Below are 17976 nucleotides of genomic sequence, written 5' to 3'. Positions count from 1 at the left end.
CTCCTCGATCTCTCAACCCGTTGGGCTATGTTCAGAGTGACCCCTCGCCTCGAGTGGTCTCCCCTAAGGAAAGCTGTGATAGGATGGACCTCAATAGAGTGTGCTTTGGTCACTCTCCGTGCTACAGGTGGTCTTTGCGTCCCTCTCTCAGTAATCCAGGCTGCCTGCATGTCAGCTATCTCTTCCACCTCCATCCCACTGTGTCCTGGAGCTGACATAAATGCATAGAAGTCTGTGACGTGTCGCTGTGCTCTATCAGCCTCTTTGTCCTGTGCCTCCTGCTACTCTCTAATATGTCATAGTAGGGTTTCCCTGTGTCAGTGCATCTCAAGTAGATATAGGCCAATGCAGACTTGAACCTGGAAGTGGATCAATCGTGAGAGTGGACCGAAGCCGCTCCCCTCCTAGTAGAGGCAATGGTATCGTTTAATAGGCTGGGCAAGCACATAGGAAATGCTGCTCTGTCTCAGTCGCTCCTAGTGTGCAAAGTATACATATTCGTTGCTCCCTGGGTAGGCCTGCTGCTCTTCCCGTCTTGATCCTCAAGTGATGAGATGAAACGCCCATGTGTCCAGTGGCAATCCTCAGTGCATGCGAGACTCCTCTTTTCTCGAGATACTAGGGTCTGATGATGAATCCCTCCTCCGATACTCTCAGTGGAGGTATATATATATATATATATATATATACCTCCTCGAGATACTGGGGGTTTGATGATGAATCCCTCCTCCGATACTCTCAGGGAGGTATGCTGCTGCTCTCCCCGTCTCAATCCTCAACTGATGAGATGAAACGCGCATGTGTCCAGTGGCAATCCTCAGTGCATGCGAGACTCCTCTTTTCGAGATATTGGGGTCTGACGATGAATCCCTCCTCCGATACTCTAAGGGGAGGCACACACACACACACGCACGCACGCACAAAGAGAGAGAGAGAGAGAGAGAGAGAGAGAGAGAGAGAGAGAGGCATTGCACTTTATTGCAAAATTAGGATTCAATAGCCATGTCCAAGCTGTCCAATTCTCTATTTCTTATCTATATTGTCCTTTTGTATTTGGTGTTGCATGGGCACAAAGAAACCCATTAGATTGAAAATGAAATTCCAAAACATTTGTGAATGTTTCGTAAGTTTGAAGTTTGAACTTTTTATCTCAAGTTTCAAAATTGTGTGAGTTTCAGACTCTTTAGGGCCATATTTTTTATTTTCTAGGGCCTATGGAGATAGGTGTGAAATTTCACAGGTTTTTCTAAAAGAAATTTCACATTCTCAAAACTTGAGCTCTATATTTTAATTACTTTGAAACTTCAAAAGGTTTCAAGTTTTGAAGTGTTTCTGGTGATTATTTTTTGTTGTCTTTTACAAGCAAAGATTGTCTAGGTCTATTCATTAGGTACATAAATTTGTCACAATACAAGAGATTGTATTGCTCATCTTTTATTTGCCCGTGGTTGCACAACTAGCAAATTTTTTCATGCATCTATAGTCAGTCTTGCCAACCTTATACAGATTGTACAGAATTGTAGAATCATCCAAGATTGTAGAATCTTGTGATTGGAACCATCTAGATACTCGTGCATACCAACATTGCTCATTTCTCTTAGCTACAAGCTTGAATGGGCCCTCCATGGAAATCTTTGTTGACCCACATTTGTTTAGCCAAATTATGTGACTCGATCCATGTAAGTAATGATTTGGGATGAGACATTTGTATGGAGGCGTGGGGGTACATCACTTCCCTTAAACTCGTATGGGTTGTGGTAACGAGCATAGAGGTGGTGGTGTGAGGGATGTCCTCTTGGGCAAACAAGATGGACTCATCATCAGACCCCGGTACCTTGAGGACAGAGGAGTTTCACACGTATTGAGGATCACCATTGGTGAGGCGGGTCTTGTCCCACCAACTGAGGATTGAGGCAGGGAGAGGAGCATGGATACCGAGAGAGCAGCGGACCTGTAGGCTATGCACGTTGGGCGAGGTCAAGACAGAGGAGTACTTTCTATGCACCTGCCCAGCCTACTATCTGATATGGGGACAATACCACTGCCTCTTCAGGAGGGGCATGGCTTTGGTCCACTTTTGTGATTGATCCACTCCCATGACCGGGTTTGCATTGGACTACTACGACAGATCAGAGAGCGTAGGAGGTGTCAGTGCCATAGGCCATTGAGGTAGATTGAGCATAGAGGCATGTTACAAATTTCTATGCATTTTTGTCAGCTCTAGGACATAGTGGGGTGGAGGAGGATAGTATGGATCAGTAGAGAGAGCCGACTTGATACTATCGAGTGAGGGAACACGACACGGAGAGTAGCCAGAGCACATACAATCGAGGTCAGGCCTATCTCAACTTTCCTTAGAGGAGACTGCCAGAGACGAGGCATCACTCTTGATATTACCCATCGGATCCAAAGATCGAGGGAACCACGTCCCCCGCCACCCCACAGTGCGAGACATCTCGACAGACGCAGATCCGAGATATCCTTGTGAGAAAATGCACAGACAAGCAGATGGAAAGCAAGAGAGCTGAAGTTCAAATGTAGTGTGCAATAGAAGAGATAAGAAACATACAAGAGTGGAGGTGGTTTTGTCCAAGTGACAAACCACACTAACCCACTAACTATGGTTAGGGGGAAAAACCTCTAGTGAGGGAAAAGTGCCCCTAACTCACTTATGATTACATTGGTCACTGCCTAGAATATGGCAATAATTCTAACATTCCCCTGTAGTGCCAATGTGATGATGTACAAGGAAGTGATTAGTGATAGAATATGGCAATAATTCTAACACCCCCCTGCAGTGCCAATGTGATGATGTACAAGGATATGATCAATTACTAAAAGGAGATAAGTTCAGGGCACTTCGAAATGCCTTAAACTTCTCACGTGGAAGTGATTTGGTGAAGATGCGTGCAACATTGTCGTGTGTTGACACAATGATAATGAACCTCAATGTGCTTCGTGCGAGCATGCAACTTCTCTTTGACATAATGATAATGAACCTCAATGTGCTTCGTGCGAGCATGAAACACAAGATTCTTTGCCATTGCTATAGCACTTTGACTATCAGTGAGAATCGGAGGAGGACCCTCCAATGAGAGATGAAGATCAGCAAACAAACGACGTAGGCAAAGACTTTCAATGTCGCTGTGAAAGCTGCCCTGTACTCAGCTTCGCATGAGGAAGTAGCCACAGTAGATTGTTTCTTGCTCAGCCAAGAAATGCAAGCTTTGACAATTGACTGCCTAGTGTCATAGTCTCCAGCCCAATCTGAGTCACTGTAAGCATGCTTTTGCTAGTCACCCCCCCTGGGAAACATCAAGCCATAAGATTTTGTGCCTTACAAGTAATGAAAGATGCGTTTTACAGCCTACCAATGTGTTGTCTTTGGGCTATGCATATACCTGCTCATCGGAGATACTGCATACTGAATATCGGGCCGTGTATTGCACAAATAAATGAAGTCTACTATCCCTGAGAGTTTGTAGCAGCCAGTTTTAACTGTTTTTACTGCATGTATTTTTTGAATCTCTTGCCTGACAACTTCATCCACTGCCTGTGGAGGAACAAAATCACCATGTGGCTGAATCGGGGCATGTGGAACAAGAGGACACCGCTGTAAATGCTGATTTTCAGCATGAGTATCAGCTGGGGAACCCAAGGCAATGGGAAGTAACCCCTCAAAAACATCATATGAAGAAGCTGGAATAGTGAATTCAGCATGTGTATGGGCTGAATTCTTTGAAAAGATTACGTCTCTACTCACAAAAATCTTGTGTATGGCAAGATTGTAGAGACAATAGCCTTTGCTCTTTGCACTATACCCTACAAAAATACTCTTCAGTGCCTTATCTGACAACTTATGTCAAAACTCCACAGGCACGTGGGCATATGCAATGCATCCAAAGACACCACCGAAGGCTTTCTTCCATGCCAAGCCTCTTAGGGAGTGATTGTCTTTAAAGCCTTTGTGGAAGCCCGATTCAAAACATAATTGGCACACATGAGCCCTTCGAGCCAGAATCTATGAGGCAACGTCTTGCTAGTGACCATGCATCTATCCATCTCCATGAGAGTTTTATTTTTTCGCTCAGCTTTGCCATTTTGCTGAGGGGTAAGCCTCACTGTAAGCTGATGTGTGATGCCTTTCTCCTTCAAAAATGCCTCAAATTCATGAGACATATACTCCCACCCTTTGTCAGTGCGTAGTGTCTGCACCTTGAGTCTTGTCTCATTTTCAACCTTGGCCACAAAGTGTTTGAAATCCATAAACACATCTGATTTTTTCTTCAAGCCATAAACCCAAGTGTAATTTGTGTAGCCATCTATAAATGTGACATAATACAAATAACCATCGAAAGCAAGCGTCCTCATGGGACCATAGACATCACTATGTGTGAGCTGTAATTTTGTACTGCACCATCCTTTTTGAAGGGAAATCTATGCATATTACCAAGGATGCACCCTTCACAGGCATGAGGAGGAGGTGACTCCAAAGGAGGCAAAGCATCAACGATAGCATGCTTCTGAAGTGTCATCAAGTTGCCATAGCTCATGTGTCCATATGTGGCATGCCATAACTTCACATTCTGCATGGCAGCAGTGGGAGTGGTTAAAAAGAGCAGGTTTGCACATGTGGGCGGTTGTCAGTTGTATGGTTGTACGGCAAGTATGGTACCATAGTTACAAGAAACGGCCGTTTCTTGCCAGGAAACAAAAATGGCGAAACAGAAATGACGTTTCTTGAAGAAACGTCGTTTCGTAATACCTTTAATTTTTTTAAAAAAATTAGCGTTGGGGGTACCCGGTTAATGTTGAAGTTTTGTTGGGGGTGGTTGGCTCTCTTTTGATTTTATTTTATTTTTGCCCTCTTTTGATTAAAACGTTTTTCGTCGATTGTCGCCTCCTGTCGTCGTTGCCACTGCTCTCCAGCCTCTCCATCTTTGATATCTGGGCCCTGGCACCCGCAGCGTGCTCTCCTCTCCATCCCTCCATTCTGCAGGTTGCTCTCCACTCTACAGGCTGCAGCCTGCTCTCCATCCTCTCCATCCTGCAGGCTGGCTGTTGCTCTCCATCCTCGACCTGCTCTTCATCCCTCCACTACCTCTCCTCTCTTACCTCTCCATCCTCCTTCTACCTCTCATCCTCCTCCTCCTCCAACTCCTTCTACCTCTCCATCCTCTTTCACCTCCCCATCCTCCTTCTACCTCTCCATCCTCCCTCTCAAACTTCGGATTGTGATAACTTCAAACTTGTTAGAACTTGGAACTTAGAACTTGACACATGTTGATTGTTGAAGCATCATTCATGGATAATAGATGATACGAGATAGATCAATCATCATAGGAATTTAGAATCATAGAAGCATGCATGATGCTTCAAGTATAGATAATTGTATTATGTATAATTTACACTCTATTGGTAATTGTATTATGTATAAAATATAAATTTTTATACATTAATTGTACCATATTGCCATTTATTCCGTTTTCGTTTCAGCGGGGGCTCGAAACTCCGTTTTCTCGATTTTTCCTGTTTTCGTTTCTTCCATTTTCGTTTCGGCTGGCAACTATGTATGGTATGGTTGGTACGGACTGGAGTTGTATGGGAACCTAGCAGTTGTATGGCTGGTACTGACAACAGTTGTACGGGCTGGTACGGATCGCGCATGTACGGAGGTGCTGTATGGCAAGCTGGTCTGGGGATGTGAGGCAAGCTGTACGAGCAAGCAACAGATGGATGTACGGCGCTATCAACGTACGGACTGCACGACAGCTTTAATGGAGTTGTACGACGAAGCAGATACGGAATAGTATGGATGGGCAGCACCGCACATGTGCTGTGCGGGCGAGAAGCGTACGGACTGTCAGCACTGGTACGGGAATCCGTACGTTGTACGGACGGTTGGCGCAATGGTACGAATTCGTTTTATGGACGAACAATAGCAGCAGGAGCAGGAGCAGCAGGCACGAATGACAGGACCTTGGGATGGAGGCAGGAGCTTAACAAGGCTCTGATACCAAATGTGAGAAAATGCACAGACAAGTAGATGGAAAGCAAGCAAGCTGAAGTGCAAACGTAGTGTGTGCAATAGAAGAGATAAGAAACATACAAGAGTGGAGGTGGTTTGGTCTAAGTGACAAACCACACTAACCCTCTAACTGTGGTTAGGGGGAAAAACCTCTAGTGAGGGAAAAGTGGCCCGAACTCACTTATGGATTACATTGGTCACTGCCTAGAATATGGCAATAATTCTAACAGTCCTTGCAGCCCACCGGAGAGCCAGTACGGTGCCAAGTTTCGGCTCTAAGTTTCAACTTTCAGTTTCAGCTTGTATTTGAGTTTTGTTCAAGTTCTTGAGCCCTCCCGAGGACGTTAATATATCTTTCTTTCTTTCTTTCTTTTTCTCTCTCCCTTTCGCTCTTCTATCCTCCTTGCTTTAATCTGTCCCTACCCTTTTCTACATTTTTCTCTGATGTATGCATGTGCTGGACATTTTAGTAGCACCTATTGCTCATTTTCTACCTCCCTTGTGGGGCAGATTTTGCAGATTCTTGCGTCTCTGGGGATCTTGTGTCTTGCCCACCTGCCCCTCTCCATCTCTAGGTCATGTGAGCTGGTCCTTATTTGCAAATTAAATGCCTTTTGAACATTCATATACCCTCCCCGACGTATTTTTGCATTTCCTATCTGTCCATTAGATTAGTTTCCAGTTGTAAGATTGATAATCCTCGATGACATATTTCCACATTTCCTATCTGTCCATTAGTTTCCTTTTGTAAAATTGCATTTTCGTTCTGTAGCATTTTCTGCGTTGCTAAATTCCAGATCTCACTTATATCTTCTGGTATATCCACTTCAGTCATTCTCTATGCTATCCATGGGTCTTTGTAGCATCCATTGCTTTGTGCGATATTTTGCTTGCATTCATCTTCTCAAGCTTGTTAAGGTAGACCATGTGTTGGCATAATGCTTCAGTCTCAGCTAGCAGGATGGGATCGGGTGTCTATACCTTGACCCCTAGTTCTCCTATGAGAAAGCATTAATGCAATGGTTCTATTCTTTTCCAATTTAGTTCTAGAAAGCCTTTGGTGCCCAGGCTGGAATCCATAGAGGTTCATTGTTTGCACAAGCATGGTATATAGAAACTTTCTCATTTCCACTCTATGTTAGCCGTTGAGGAACCCCAGGTTGATACTAACCCCGGTCTGGTATAGGGGTTTCAGCACAACCCGGAGTGGGGGTTAGAGAGATAAAGCTGCTACTAAGCGGCTTGCAAGCTGGAACCGTGTGAACTGAATGAACTTAGGGCAGGCGAGCTGAAGTGCCAAATTGACAAGCTGAATAGAACTGGCGAATTGCGAGCAAGTGGTATTTAGAGAGAGAGAGAGAGAGAGAGATTAATGTCCGCGGGAGGTCTCGTGGGCCTATGGAACAAAGTGCAATGTACACCAAAAGGGAAAAAAACTCATACAAGCCACAAAGGGCTGGAGCAAAGGGCATGCTAAGACCCTTGCTGAGTACAATGCTGAAATGAAGAGCTCAATAGCTCAAGCAAAATCAAGTAAAAAACATATCATGTTCTATCTGAAGTAGGCTGAGAGTTGGAGCTCGAACTCAAAATCCGAAACCTAGCAATGTGGTGACTCATCTATGAGCAGTGAAAATGTCTCGGATCTGTGTCTGTCGGGCTGTCTCTTGCTATGGTGGCGGAGGGGGACGTGGTCTCCTCGATCTATGCACCCATTGAGCTATGTCCAGAGTGACCCCTCGTCTTGGGCAGTCTCCTTTGAGGAAAGCTGTGATAGGTCAGGCCTCAAATAGAGTGTGCTCTGGTCGCTCTCCGTGTTGTAGGTGGCCTCTGCAACCCTCTCTCGATAATCGCATATCAGCTAGCTCCTCCTCCTCCACCCCACTGTGTCCTCGAGCTGACTCAAATGCATAGAAACCCGTGACTCGCCGATGTGTCTAATGAGCCTCTGTATCCCGTCGTTTAGTTGCCTCTTACTGCTCTTTGATTTGTCATAGTAGATCCTTGTGTTGGCACATCTCAAGCAGATAGAGACCCAATGCAGACCTGGTCATGGAAGTGGATCAATCGTGATAGTGGGCCAAAGCCATTCCTACCTTGATAGAGACAGTGGTATCGCCCCCGGATCTCGTAGTAGGTTGGGCAGGCGCAGAGAAAGTGCTCCTCTGTCTCAATCACTCCTAATGTGCATAGCATGCAGATCTGCTGCTCTCTGGGTATACGTGCTGCTCTCCAGGTATACGTGCTGCTCTCCCTGTCTCAATCCTCAGTTGATATGAAGCCCACATCTGTCCAATAGCGACCCTCAATGCATGTGAGAGACTCCTCTGTCCTCGAGATACTGGCGTCTGATCCTTTGAGACGCTCAGGAAGTGGTTGTAGCGGTAGGATTGGGTTTGGGTGGGGAGCTCCTGATCTCGCCTAAGTCCGAAACGTGTGGAGCTGGAGGAGATCTAATTGTATGGTACGGTTAATCTCATCTTGTGGGATCGACTTAGGGGGTGCATCCATACTGTACTGAAAGGGAGGGAGCCTCTCCATCTGAATCCCATGTCTAGCAAACCATGTGGATATACGTGCATAACATGTGTCCGCCCCGCTCTCAGCTAGTCGTCTGGATGACTCTAGGGCTAGCCTCGGCAGTGGGGTAAAGTCGCAGACTCTATGAATGAATGTCACTGTCTGGAAGATGGAATTAGTTTGTAGTGGTGTCATGGCAAACTCTGTCTGTACTATCTCATGCAGGACTGAGGGCTTGCTGCGAATCATCCTATATCCCGTAGTCACCTGTAGCCACTCAAATCTCCTCCACTCTACTATTGGTAGATCACAACCCCATAAGGGTGGTGCATACATGGCAATCGGTCATACTAGTGTGTCGAAGAGCCAGCACTTCGTCGGTGGATCCTGAAAGTGTGCTTGGAAGCACCGTCTCTCTGATCGTGCCAGAGCACCCTGTCCCTGTGTGAGTCGTGCATGGGCTGCATCTGTCATAGTGAAACGGAATCCTGTGAAGATTGCTCCAAAATATGTGTATGACTGCACTATCTTCACTGGCTTGTCTCGATAAGTAAAGCTAAGTTGATGAAGCACTGCATGTGAGGTGTTGAAGACCATAACCTTGGTCTTCCCAAGGTTGAGTATTAGGTCTCTCTCTCCGCCAAACACCTCTAGGGCCTCCAAATGTCTCTGCAGCCCCTTTGCATAAGATGAGATAAGGACTATGTCATCAACGTATAGCAATATCTGTATCGTGAGAGAGAGAGAGAGAGAGAGAGAGAGAGAGAGAGAGAGAGAGGTCACTCATCATTTTGAAACTTTTGTTCGGCGTTTTTGTATAGGAGAGTGGAACAAAAAAGCCTGTTGTTTCTTTTATAGCTGGTCTTACTGCACCACCTGGACGGCGAATGGGACATGCTGGAGGTTTGTCTGAAGTTGCTCATCATATATATAAGTTTATGATTTGATTTCTAACTTTCACCACTTATAGCGACCTAAAATTACATTTGATAATTGACTTTATGAGCTCTTCAAGCTTGTATTCACTGTCATTGCCCTTTCTTGAAAAAATGGAAGTAAGCACTTTTTCTTGTGGCTGGCATGATTGTAGTGTTTTTGGTTCATTGCATCAACATTATTACCTATCTTATGTTTAGAAAGAGAGTATCATTTTATCTGAAATGAAAAGAGGGTGGCATTGGTTTAGAAGTAGATGTTCATGCACATTAATACTCAGCTCTTAAACTATAAGTGCTTCTCGTTAAAATAGAGAGTCAATTTATTGAAGCTTGACTCAATGTGGAGATCTCTATTAGAATGACAGATTTCTAAAAATAGGATGGGGCTAGAGTCCAGATGGACTTTTACGAGAGGTTTAGAACAAGTCTTTGCAATGGAAGGCTTGATAAAGGAGATTCGAATGAGATTGTTCTATAACGAGTTGCCTAGTTTTGTTGTTACTCTTGGGAGAGAGGGGTCACCCTTGTTCTAGATTATGGTGCCTATCTCACTGTCTATTGAATACATAGTTCTCATGTCTTCCCTTGTAGAAGCGTTAGCAAGTTTTTGAGGATTAGGGAGATTCACATATCAATCTGGGGAAACCAAGGTGGTAATGTTTAAGACTTTGAGAACGGCCATGCAGAGAGACCTTATATGGCTCTACTTCTGAGTTGCCTTACACCTATGACCTACATGCTTGCCTTGCCTTACACCGTCCCCCTTAGCCTCTGTTTGAGCTGCCTCTTCCTTTGCTTGCTCCTCTCTCTTCTTCTACTTGGTCATAGAGCCTCCGTCCCTGCTTCTATCCGATTTAAAATTAGTTTGACCAATCAGCCGTGCAAATAGACTTGTGAATTCTTGATGTGGGTGAAGATAGTTCAATCACTTAATAAGAAATTGTATGGATATGATTTTGGGATAGGAAAGTCTCCAGATATGTACAAAACCATCAAGTCGAATTCCATTCATGTTTAGAATGAATGGAAGAATGCTTATGTCGTAACGGTCGTCACTTGTCGTTGGAAATTTAGATATGTATAAAAATTCAGTTCTTTTATTAAGATTTGTCTTTTAAACAACTCTCATGATGTGAGAATACTGGTTAGGAGATCAAACACTATATACGTAGGAAATTTCCTAGAAGGAGAAGTGTTCAACTCTCTATAGGGAGGCGTAACATTCAAGACTTGTGTATATTCCTAGGATGGCACTGAGATAAGAAAGGGCTATTCTTGTAAGGAAAATAAGTTGATTTCCTTATTGATTCTAGATTTACTTGTGTGAACTGAAACAAAACGAGTAGGATTCTTTCATGATCATCTATGTAGATCCGAGGCTATAAGGTGACATTTTGTTTCATTGAATTTGCATAGAATGATTTGGCGGAAATAAGTCTTATGACAAATTGAGTATTTCTGAGGTAAGTTTTATCATTGATTGTGATATGGATTTTAGGAATCCATTTGTTGAAAACCCAAATAGTTATAGATTATTTGAAAGTATAATGATTGATGCAAAATTCATTTGTTGTGCTGTATTGATATTTTTATTTTTTTGAAATCTTGGAGGAAGCCTTATAAAAGGCTTTCTTGAAATCATATCTTCCAAAGAAACTTTTCTTTCGGTAGTTCACACCCTATGGGTTGATTTTCACATGGGTGAAATGTTAGAAAATGAAATCCCACCAAAGGGTATCCCGCAGCGGAAGACTAATAGACTAGCCCAAGAATCACATGCGGAAGTGCTCCCACCGATAGGCTAGCCCAAGAATCACATGCAGAAGTGTTTCAATATGGAATCAAGCTTCATAACCATGTGTGTCCTTCACAACCATTCATTTGTGTGCAAGCCTGCAAATAGATTGTGCTCAAAGACAAATATAGAAGCAACTCTTATATATTTCCATTCGTCCACAAACTGGACACAATAAAATACCAAAGGTTCTCCGACTATATGCTTGGCAACTCTAGATCTCTGAGCCCGCGTGCTCCATTGAGCTTATGTAGACTCTCCATCCAAAAGATCCTTTCCTCCTTGCTATCTGGAAAGCCAGCTTAGGTGCGCAACATCTTTATCCTACTGAAGAGAGTCAACGAAACTCTCGAGGATTTATTGAGAGCATGTTTCGTTAAGGTAAAGTACATGGAACGATTGGTCAGTGGTCACCATTGTTAGAATTTGCCTATAATGATAGAAAAAATTTGTCCACAGGCATGAGTCCTTTCGAGATGAACTATGGTTTTCGATTAGCAACTACAGTTGGAATTCCACATAAACTACCTAGTGCCACAGATTATGCCATCCAAATGTGGGAGATGCTAGCATTAGCTAAGTCGAGAACATCTGTCAAGCCATGGATGGGTTAAGTCCCTAGCTATGGGACAATGGGTTAAGCTATCACCTCGATATTGTGGGTTGTGGTTAAGTCCTGAGAGAATAGGCAAGGTAGCCTACTTTAAAGAAACTCGCATCTCAGCAGCCCATCACCCTGATGTTTTTGTACCATCAACTTGAGTGAGAGTCGAACGGTAATCCAACATGAAATTTTCATCCACTGAAGGAAAGTGAAAGGGAACGTACCGTGACTACTGTTGCGAAAGGAAATGAACTGCACTATAGTGCATGAGAAAGTCCTACAGTATGTGAAATTGTCAACACAAGATTATTTGCTGTAATGTTTCATAGATTAGAATAAGCATAGGGTCGCAAGGTGCATCCAATACTTCACATATCTTTTTCAGCGAATTTTCAGCCAACTGATTCACTAATTGATGGAACTTTTATGTTGCCGGAACTAGAGGAAAATGCAAGTTGCGAACTAGCAAGAAACCTAGACTGGGTTTGGAACCAGGGTACTGATTTCTTGGCATGGACTTCCCTCTATCTGAGGTTATTTTGGCGTCCACACGCCCGTGGCCATGCTAGCTAGTGCCAACGTAGGCAGCCAAGTCAACGGCCATGCGGGTGTCTGTACAACCATTCAAGCAGCCCTGCACCATCAGCAATCAGGACACGTCAATGGATAGTCAACACCACATCATCGCACGTCAAAAAATGCAGAGTTGACTTTTTGGTCAAAAGTCGGCCAGGTTGACCTATCAGCCTATAAAAGGGCAGCCTTTGGCCCTCATTCTTCATCCACCCCTCAGGCCTTCAAGCCTTCAGAGCAGTCGAGTCAGGCCTCCACGCAGCAGACCAGCAGGGTAGCCTCAGCGTGTTCAGGGATCTAGTGAGGATTCACCTCCTCTAGGTAGTCTAGTCTTCCTGTTTTGCAGTGAGGGTTTCAGCCCCTTCATACAGTTGTATTCAGCCCTTTGGGCATTCATTATTCAGTTATATCTATTTCCTCTTCGGAGGTCCACTACATTCTGGAGAGAGAGTGAGGATAGTCTATCTCCGGCTACAGCTACCTCAGAATCCGTTTACTAGATACAGAGAGTATTACCAGACGTATCATCGAGGATGCTGAATCTCGAAGAGGGAAGGGATGTTACATTCCAGCTGAATGTGGCATGACCTTGGATGGATCGGATCATAGAAGTCTTTAGAGAGGTATTTTGATGTAACCGGATGTGTATGGTGTTGATAGAGTCTTTTGAGAGACCATATAGTAATGTTATGAAACGGGATCTGTGTGGGTTGTAGATCGTGGTTCTTTGTACATAAAGGCATAGTTGGGTCCATACGCGTGGCTGAACCATACACGTATGAAATAAATTTTCCGTACGTGTATGGTATGGCCAAATCATACTTGCGGGGATGGGGTTCCCAGATTTTTATGAAACGTTTTTTAAATCAATTTCATGACTTTAAGATTAATACAAGTTTGAAGTTGAAAGTTTTGCAACTCCCTTTCATTAAATGTGTACAATGTATATTATCCTCTTAAGAGTTATTGGTTGTAAAATTAGGTCACGTAGGATTCAGCCCCAGGGACTGAACATACTCCAATCATGCTTCCGTACCCATATGCCGTATGCGTATGGTAACGTATGGAAAAAACTATGCATATAGGATTGTCACATGATTGATTGTGGTTTGCGGATTACGAGATCAAAATGGTAACGTATGGAAAAAACTATGCATATAGGATTGTCACATGATTGATTGTGGTTTGCGGATTACGGGATCAAACTCAATGGTCGTGGACTGCATCTGTTGAGTTCCTGGTGAGGGTAGAGACTCCATAGTTTCTTCATACTTGGATAATGAATGGCTATAGGGTGTGGAGTTGCAATTGCCTAGGGGAGATCCACATACGTGGCAAATATGGAGAGGTGTGTTAGAGTATCCCAAGGGGGAAAACCACTATTTACGAATAATGTGTATAAAAGTTGTGTTTTTCTGTGTACACAAGCAGTGTATGAAGGAGATTGTAGTTCATATGGTGGGTGGAGATCAATCCTTGCATACCTGTGAATTTGTAACGGGGAAACAAAATTGGTGGGTCTGACTTGAGAATTCAGTTTTGAGCTTTACAGCTGGTCTGATTAGGGAAGGTTCTTGTTTGGGCAAACAATGCTTGGTTCATCCTGTGAGATCCCCTCCCTGTAGAGGTGGCGATTCCCATTTTCTTTCTGTGCAAAACCAGCTCCAATGCCTCTGAAACCCAGTGATTGTACATCAGAGGCTAAGTCCAAATGCAATCTATGAACATATTTGACTGTTCTCGTATGAGCACCACATCTCATGCACGAAATTCCCCGATTGACTATTACCACTAATATGTGAAAGGCTAATGCTCTGTGTCCTTTTAGTTTCATAAAGCTCTACAATGAGCCAAAATTATGTACATGATGGCATTACAGCCCCTCAATAGTTGTGTTTGGATGTTTGAGGCTAGGCAGCACCAATTTGGCATCCCCTCTTGCTGTGCACTTGCAATTTTATGCCATGCATGTATTTTGGTCAGAACAGAGGTGTATTGTTTCACCTTTTCTCTTCTCCATCTTTGCAGCCATCATATCAGGAGGAAAGGGAACAGCACAGGATAAAATCTTGATTCTTAAGGAGGCAGGAGTGACTGTAGTGGAATCGCCAGCAAAGATTGGGACGACTATGTATGATGTTTTTAAAGATCGTGGCCTTGTATGAAAGCTCAATTTCATTGTTCCCAGTCAACATCTTTGCAATAAACAGCATGAAATCTTTTTTCAGCTGCCTGCAATGCCTATTGCTCAGCTTCTCCTGTTTTGGCCCATAACTCAGCAAGTGGGAAGGAAATGAGCTTGACAGTGATTCCCAACAGATGCTGCAGTTAACAATTTTGCATACATAGGTTATTTGTGATGGCCAATTGCCAACCTCAGCAAGGTCCCATTCTTGAGTATTTTCTGGTACTCCATTTTGCATAATGTTTGGTTGGCAACAAACACTGAAGGCTGATAGAGGCACAGCATATATTTCTGTAATTTTAATACGTGGCCATAAAATGCTGGGAATTTCAAAACAATTAAGCTAGGGTTTCAATGGCTATGGCTGCACATAGTGGACAAGTTTGGAACTGCTTAGAATTGATTTCAGATATGCATTGATGTATGCTTTAATTTAAAGTTAGCAGTTCCAGTTTGGTGAAGGTGTTCTACGTCTCTTTGATTTGTTTTGTGGACATATGTCCTTCATTCCCGTCCTGAAGCGCCTTGGATAGACTCTCTCTCTCTCTCTCTCTCTCTCTCTCTCTCTCTCTCTTTTAAAGAGACATGTCTTCGTGCAACGAGTCGTGCCTCCTATTGCAGTGTATATTTGATTTTCTTTGCAGGCTTTTTCTTTCTCATGTTCTTTGACCTTCTTACAAAGGTGAAATAGAAATTGGCTGCAGATGAGAGAGATCATTTTATAAACCGTGAAACATGTGTGCATGAGAAGGGTTTTCAGAATCTTGTTCATGTCTTTGGTATGGTAATGCAAGACTTTGATCAGTCAGTAATGATGTTATTTTTTGAGTATCCACAGTGTGGATCTTGTAACATGTGTCTTAGTAAGGTCCATCTTCTACTAGAGGTTCTCAACTTTATGGTTCGCAGAGTGTCATTGAAGACTACATAAGCTATTCAAAATTTTTGTTTGCATGATAATGCTAATTATGTTGTCATAGTTGGGAGTCCTTCCTATGCATGGTAGAGTTGATTTTTTTCTTGCGGATGACTATCATGAGATTAAATGTGCATTGTTAATTTTATTTTTACATAATGATAATCTAGATATGCTTGTAGTGATTATAATTAGGTAGGACAAAAAAAATCCCTTTGATATTTTGGTTATATAGCTCTAATAATGCTCATCTTGTGTTGTTAGTGTAGGGCTTAGTTCACCACTTGAATTCTGAACGGGAAATTGATGTAGTGAAAGGAGTTTGGTTGTCGTTTGGGGACTTTCGACTCTAAAAAATTCTCACAGACTATCTATCTTTGTGGAGTCTCAATTTTGGTGGACACACTAAATGCAATCTAAGTCCCATTCTCTTCATCACTTGAAGCTTCCTAGATAGTTCCTGAGCATTTAAAGTGGTTAGCATCTTTGTGGTTGGCTCCACCGCAACTACACAGAATAGAAGTTCTACACAGAATAGAAGTTCTTTGATGTAGCTTCTTGTATCAGCGTTTGTGTTCTGCCTCTCTTCTTGGACAGCTTCTTGGGCTTCTTTTGGAGGAGGCTTCAACTAGACCCATAGTGTTTCCTTGTCTCTCTTGCAAGGTTGTATTACAGCTCTTTGATGTAGCTGCTTGTATCAGCTCGAGTCTTCTGCCTTTTCCTTGGACAGCTTCTTGGGCTTCTTTTGGAAGAGGCCTGTACAAGGTTGCAAGTCAATACCAAGGGACAAGGCAATGCGATCTTTCTTGTCTCTTGTTCTTTGAGGCGGAGGTGTGGTTGTTGGCTGGAGGGTTTTGATTCTCCAATTAGGTGTGGTTGTTGGCTGGAGGGTTTTGATTCTCCAATTATATATTGGCTATGAGAAGATTGTGTTTTTAGCTTTGGCAGGTTAGTTTTGGTTGAGTCTCCTCTTGTAGGGGCTTTTAAAGGAGGCCATAGGTTGTTTTTCCTCATTGTCTTATTGAGCAATCCTTTTGATTGAAAGTAGCTTCCTAGGCTAGTAAAATTATATTTGAATGTTGATGGAGGCTTTTAGAGACTTTTTCTCTAGCAAGTTCTTGCAATTAGCGCATTTTGATATAGGATTGAGCTAGGCTCCCTTGGTTGGGTTTTATCGTCCTTTCACAAGCACACCACACCATGATTGAATGGCCTTTGCCAAGAAGCAAGTCTCATATTGGTAGAATAGGCCCGCAGCCCTTGGCTTTCCAACAGCAGGGATGCCTTATTTTAGTACATGTTGAAGTGCTCAAGTGGTAGTGATGCTGTTCCAATTAAATTATTGGAGGATAATATTCAAACTCAAGCTAAGCGAAAAGGATCAATTCTTGTGAATACGGATGTGGCAAGAAAACTTTATCCACGATACTTTTTGACTGTATAACTTTTTAAATAATAGTGTATTAAGTGGTCAAAGGGTTTGAGAAGGGGGTACACAATGAAGTGCAATGGAGACCATTGCTTGGTAAAAGACAAAAGTAACAAATAAACAAGGTATGCAAAGTTATAGTATCGACGTTGGTAGCTTTTCATTAGGCAATACCTTTGTCATTATTTTTGACATAAAAAGTAGGCTCAACAACTTTTCAAAATTTTGGTCTACTTCAGGCATGAATCAATGGTACAACGCTTGCTAAATTCGACATTTTTTGTCAAGCAATCAAGGTGAAGATCAAATCTTGCAACTGCCAATAAGTTTATGATGTTTAAAGCAATGGTGGAAGTCATTTCAATAAAAGAATTGAAGAGTGACAATACACAACAATTGTTTACCACTTAATGATTCTTTCGATGCACAAAGGAAATGTTCAATACATGTTCATATAAATTACAAAAAGTTGGATTTGGAACAAGGGAGGATATTACACTTTGTGGAATAATGGACAAGGAGTGCATTGCAAATCTAAGTGCCATTGTAGATGCATTACTCAAAATTGATGGTAGGATGTTGAAAGGCCACGTATTAATCAATAGTGATGTAGTTAGGATGCTGAGAGGCTATAGACTATGCTTGTATATGGCTAAAGAAGGGAAATTCTTGTTGACCAAGACGAGGATCTGGAAGTGTACATGAGCCACATGCCCAGTTGCCTAGGATGTACAAATCTCATTGTCCTCAAGTAAATACAATTGCGATTAAGGTTTACACTAAAGAAGGTTAATCCACTAACTAACCTATTGTTCACAAAATTGATACACCTTGACATGATGTAGATGGCGCTCAAAACTCACATGCATTGTGGCCTTGAATTTTCATATTTGTAACATGGCACAACTTTTGTGAAGAAGTTTGTCCACTACTATTCAAAAAAATAGGAGAGGAGTCCAGTACATTTAGTTTCCACTTGTCAAATGTA

General features: G+C 42.8%; 1 protein-coding gene across 1 annotated transcript in view; it reads left to right on the top strand.

Annotated features, from left to right (window-relative positions):
• LOC147879913 (succinate--CoA ligase [ADP-forming] subunit alpha-2, mitochondrial-like) overlaps positions 1-15104 on the top strand; it is a 48008-nt gene extending 32904 nt beyond the window's left edge. The window contains exons 6-7 of the mRNA XM_087371889.1: positions 9370-9451; positions 14487-15104. Of these exons, the coding sequence (XP_087228015.1) occupies positions 9370-9451; positions 14487-14623 (219 nt within the window). The 3' untranslated portion in view covers positions 14624-15104. The remainder of the gene's footprint in view (positions 1-9369; positions 9452-14486) is intronic.
• The last annotated feature ends 2872 nt before the right edge of the window (positions 15105-17976 follow it).

This window comes from Dipteris shenzhenensis, chromosome 33 (genome assembly GCF_047967505.1).
Source record: "Dipteris shenzhenensis isolate YYH24624 ecotype China chromosome 33, Dip_SZ_1.0, whole genome shotgun sequence".
NCBI classification, from domain to species: domain Eukaryota; kingdom Viridiplantae; phylum Streptophyta; class Polypodiopsida; order Gleicheniales; family Dipteridaceae; genus Dipteris; species Dipteris shenzhenensis.
This window is presented reverse-complemented; position numbering and strand designations above follow the sequence as displayed.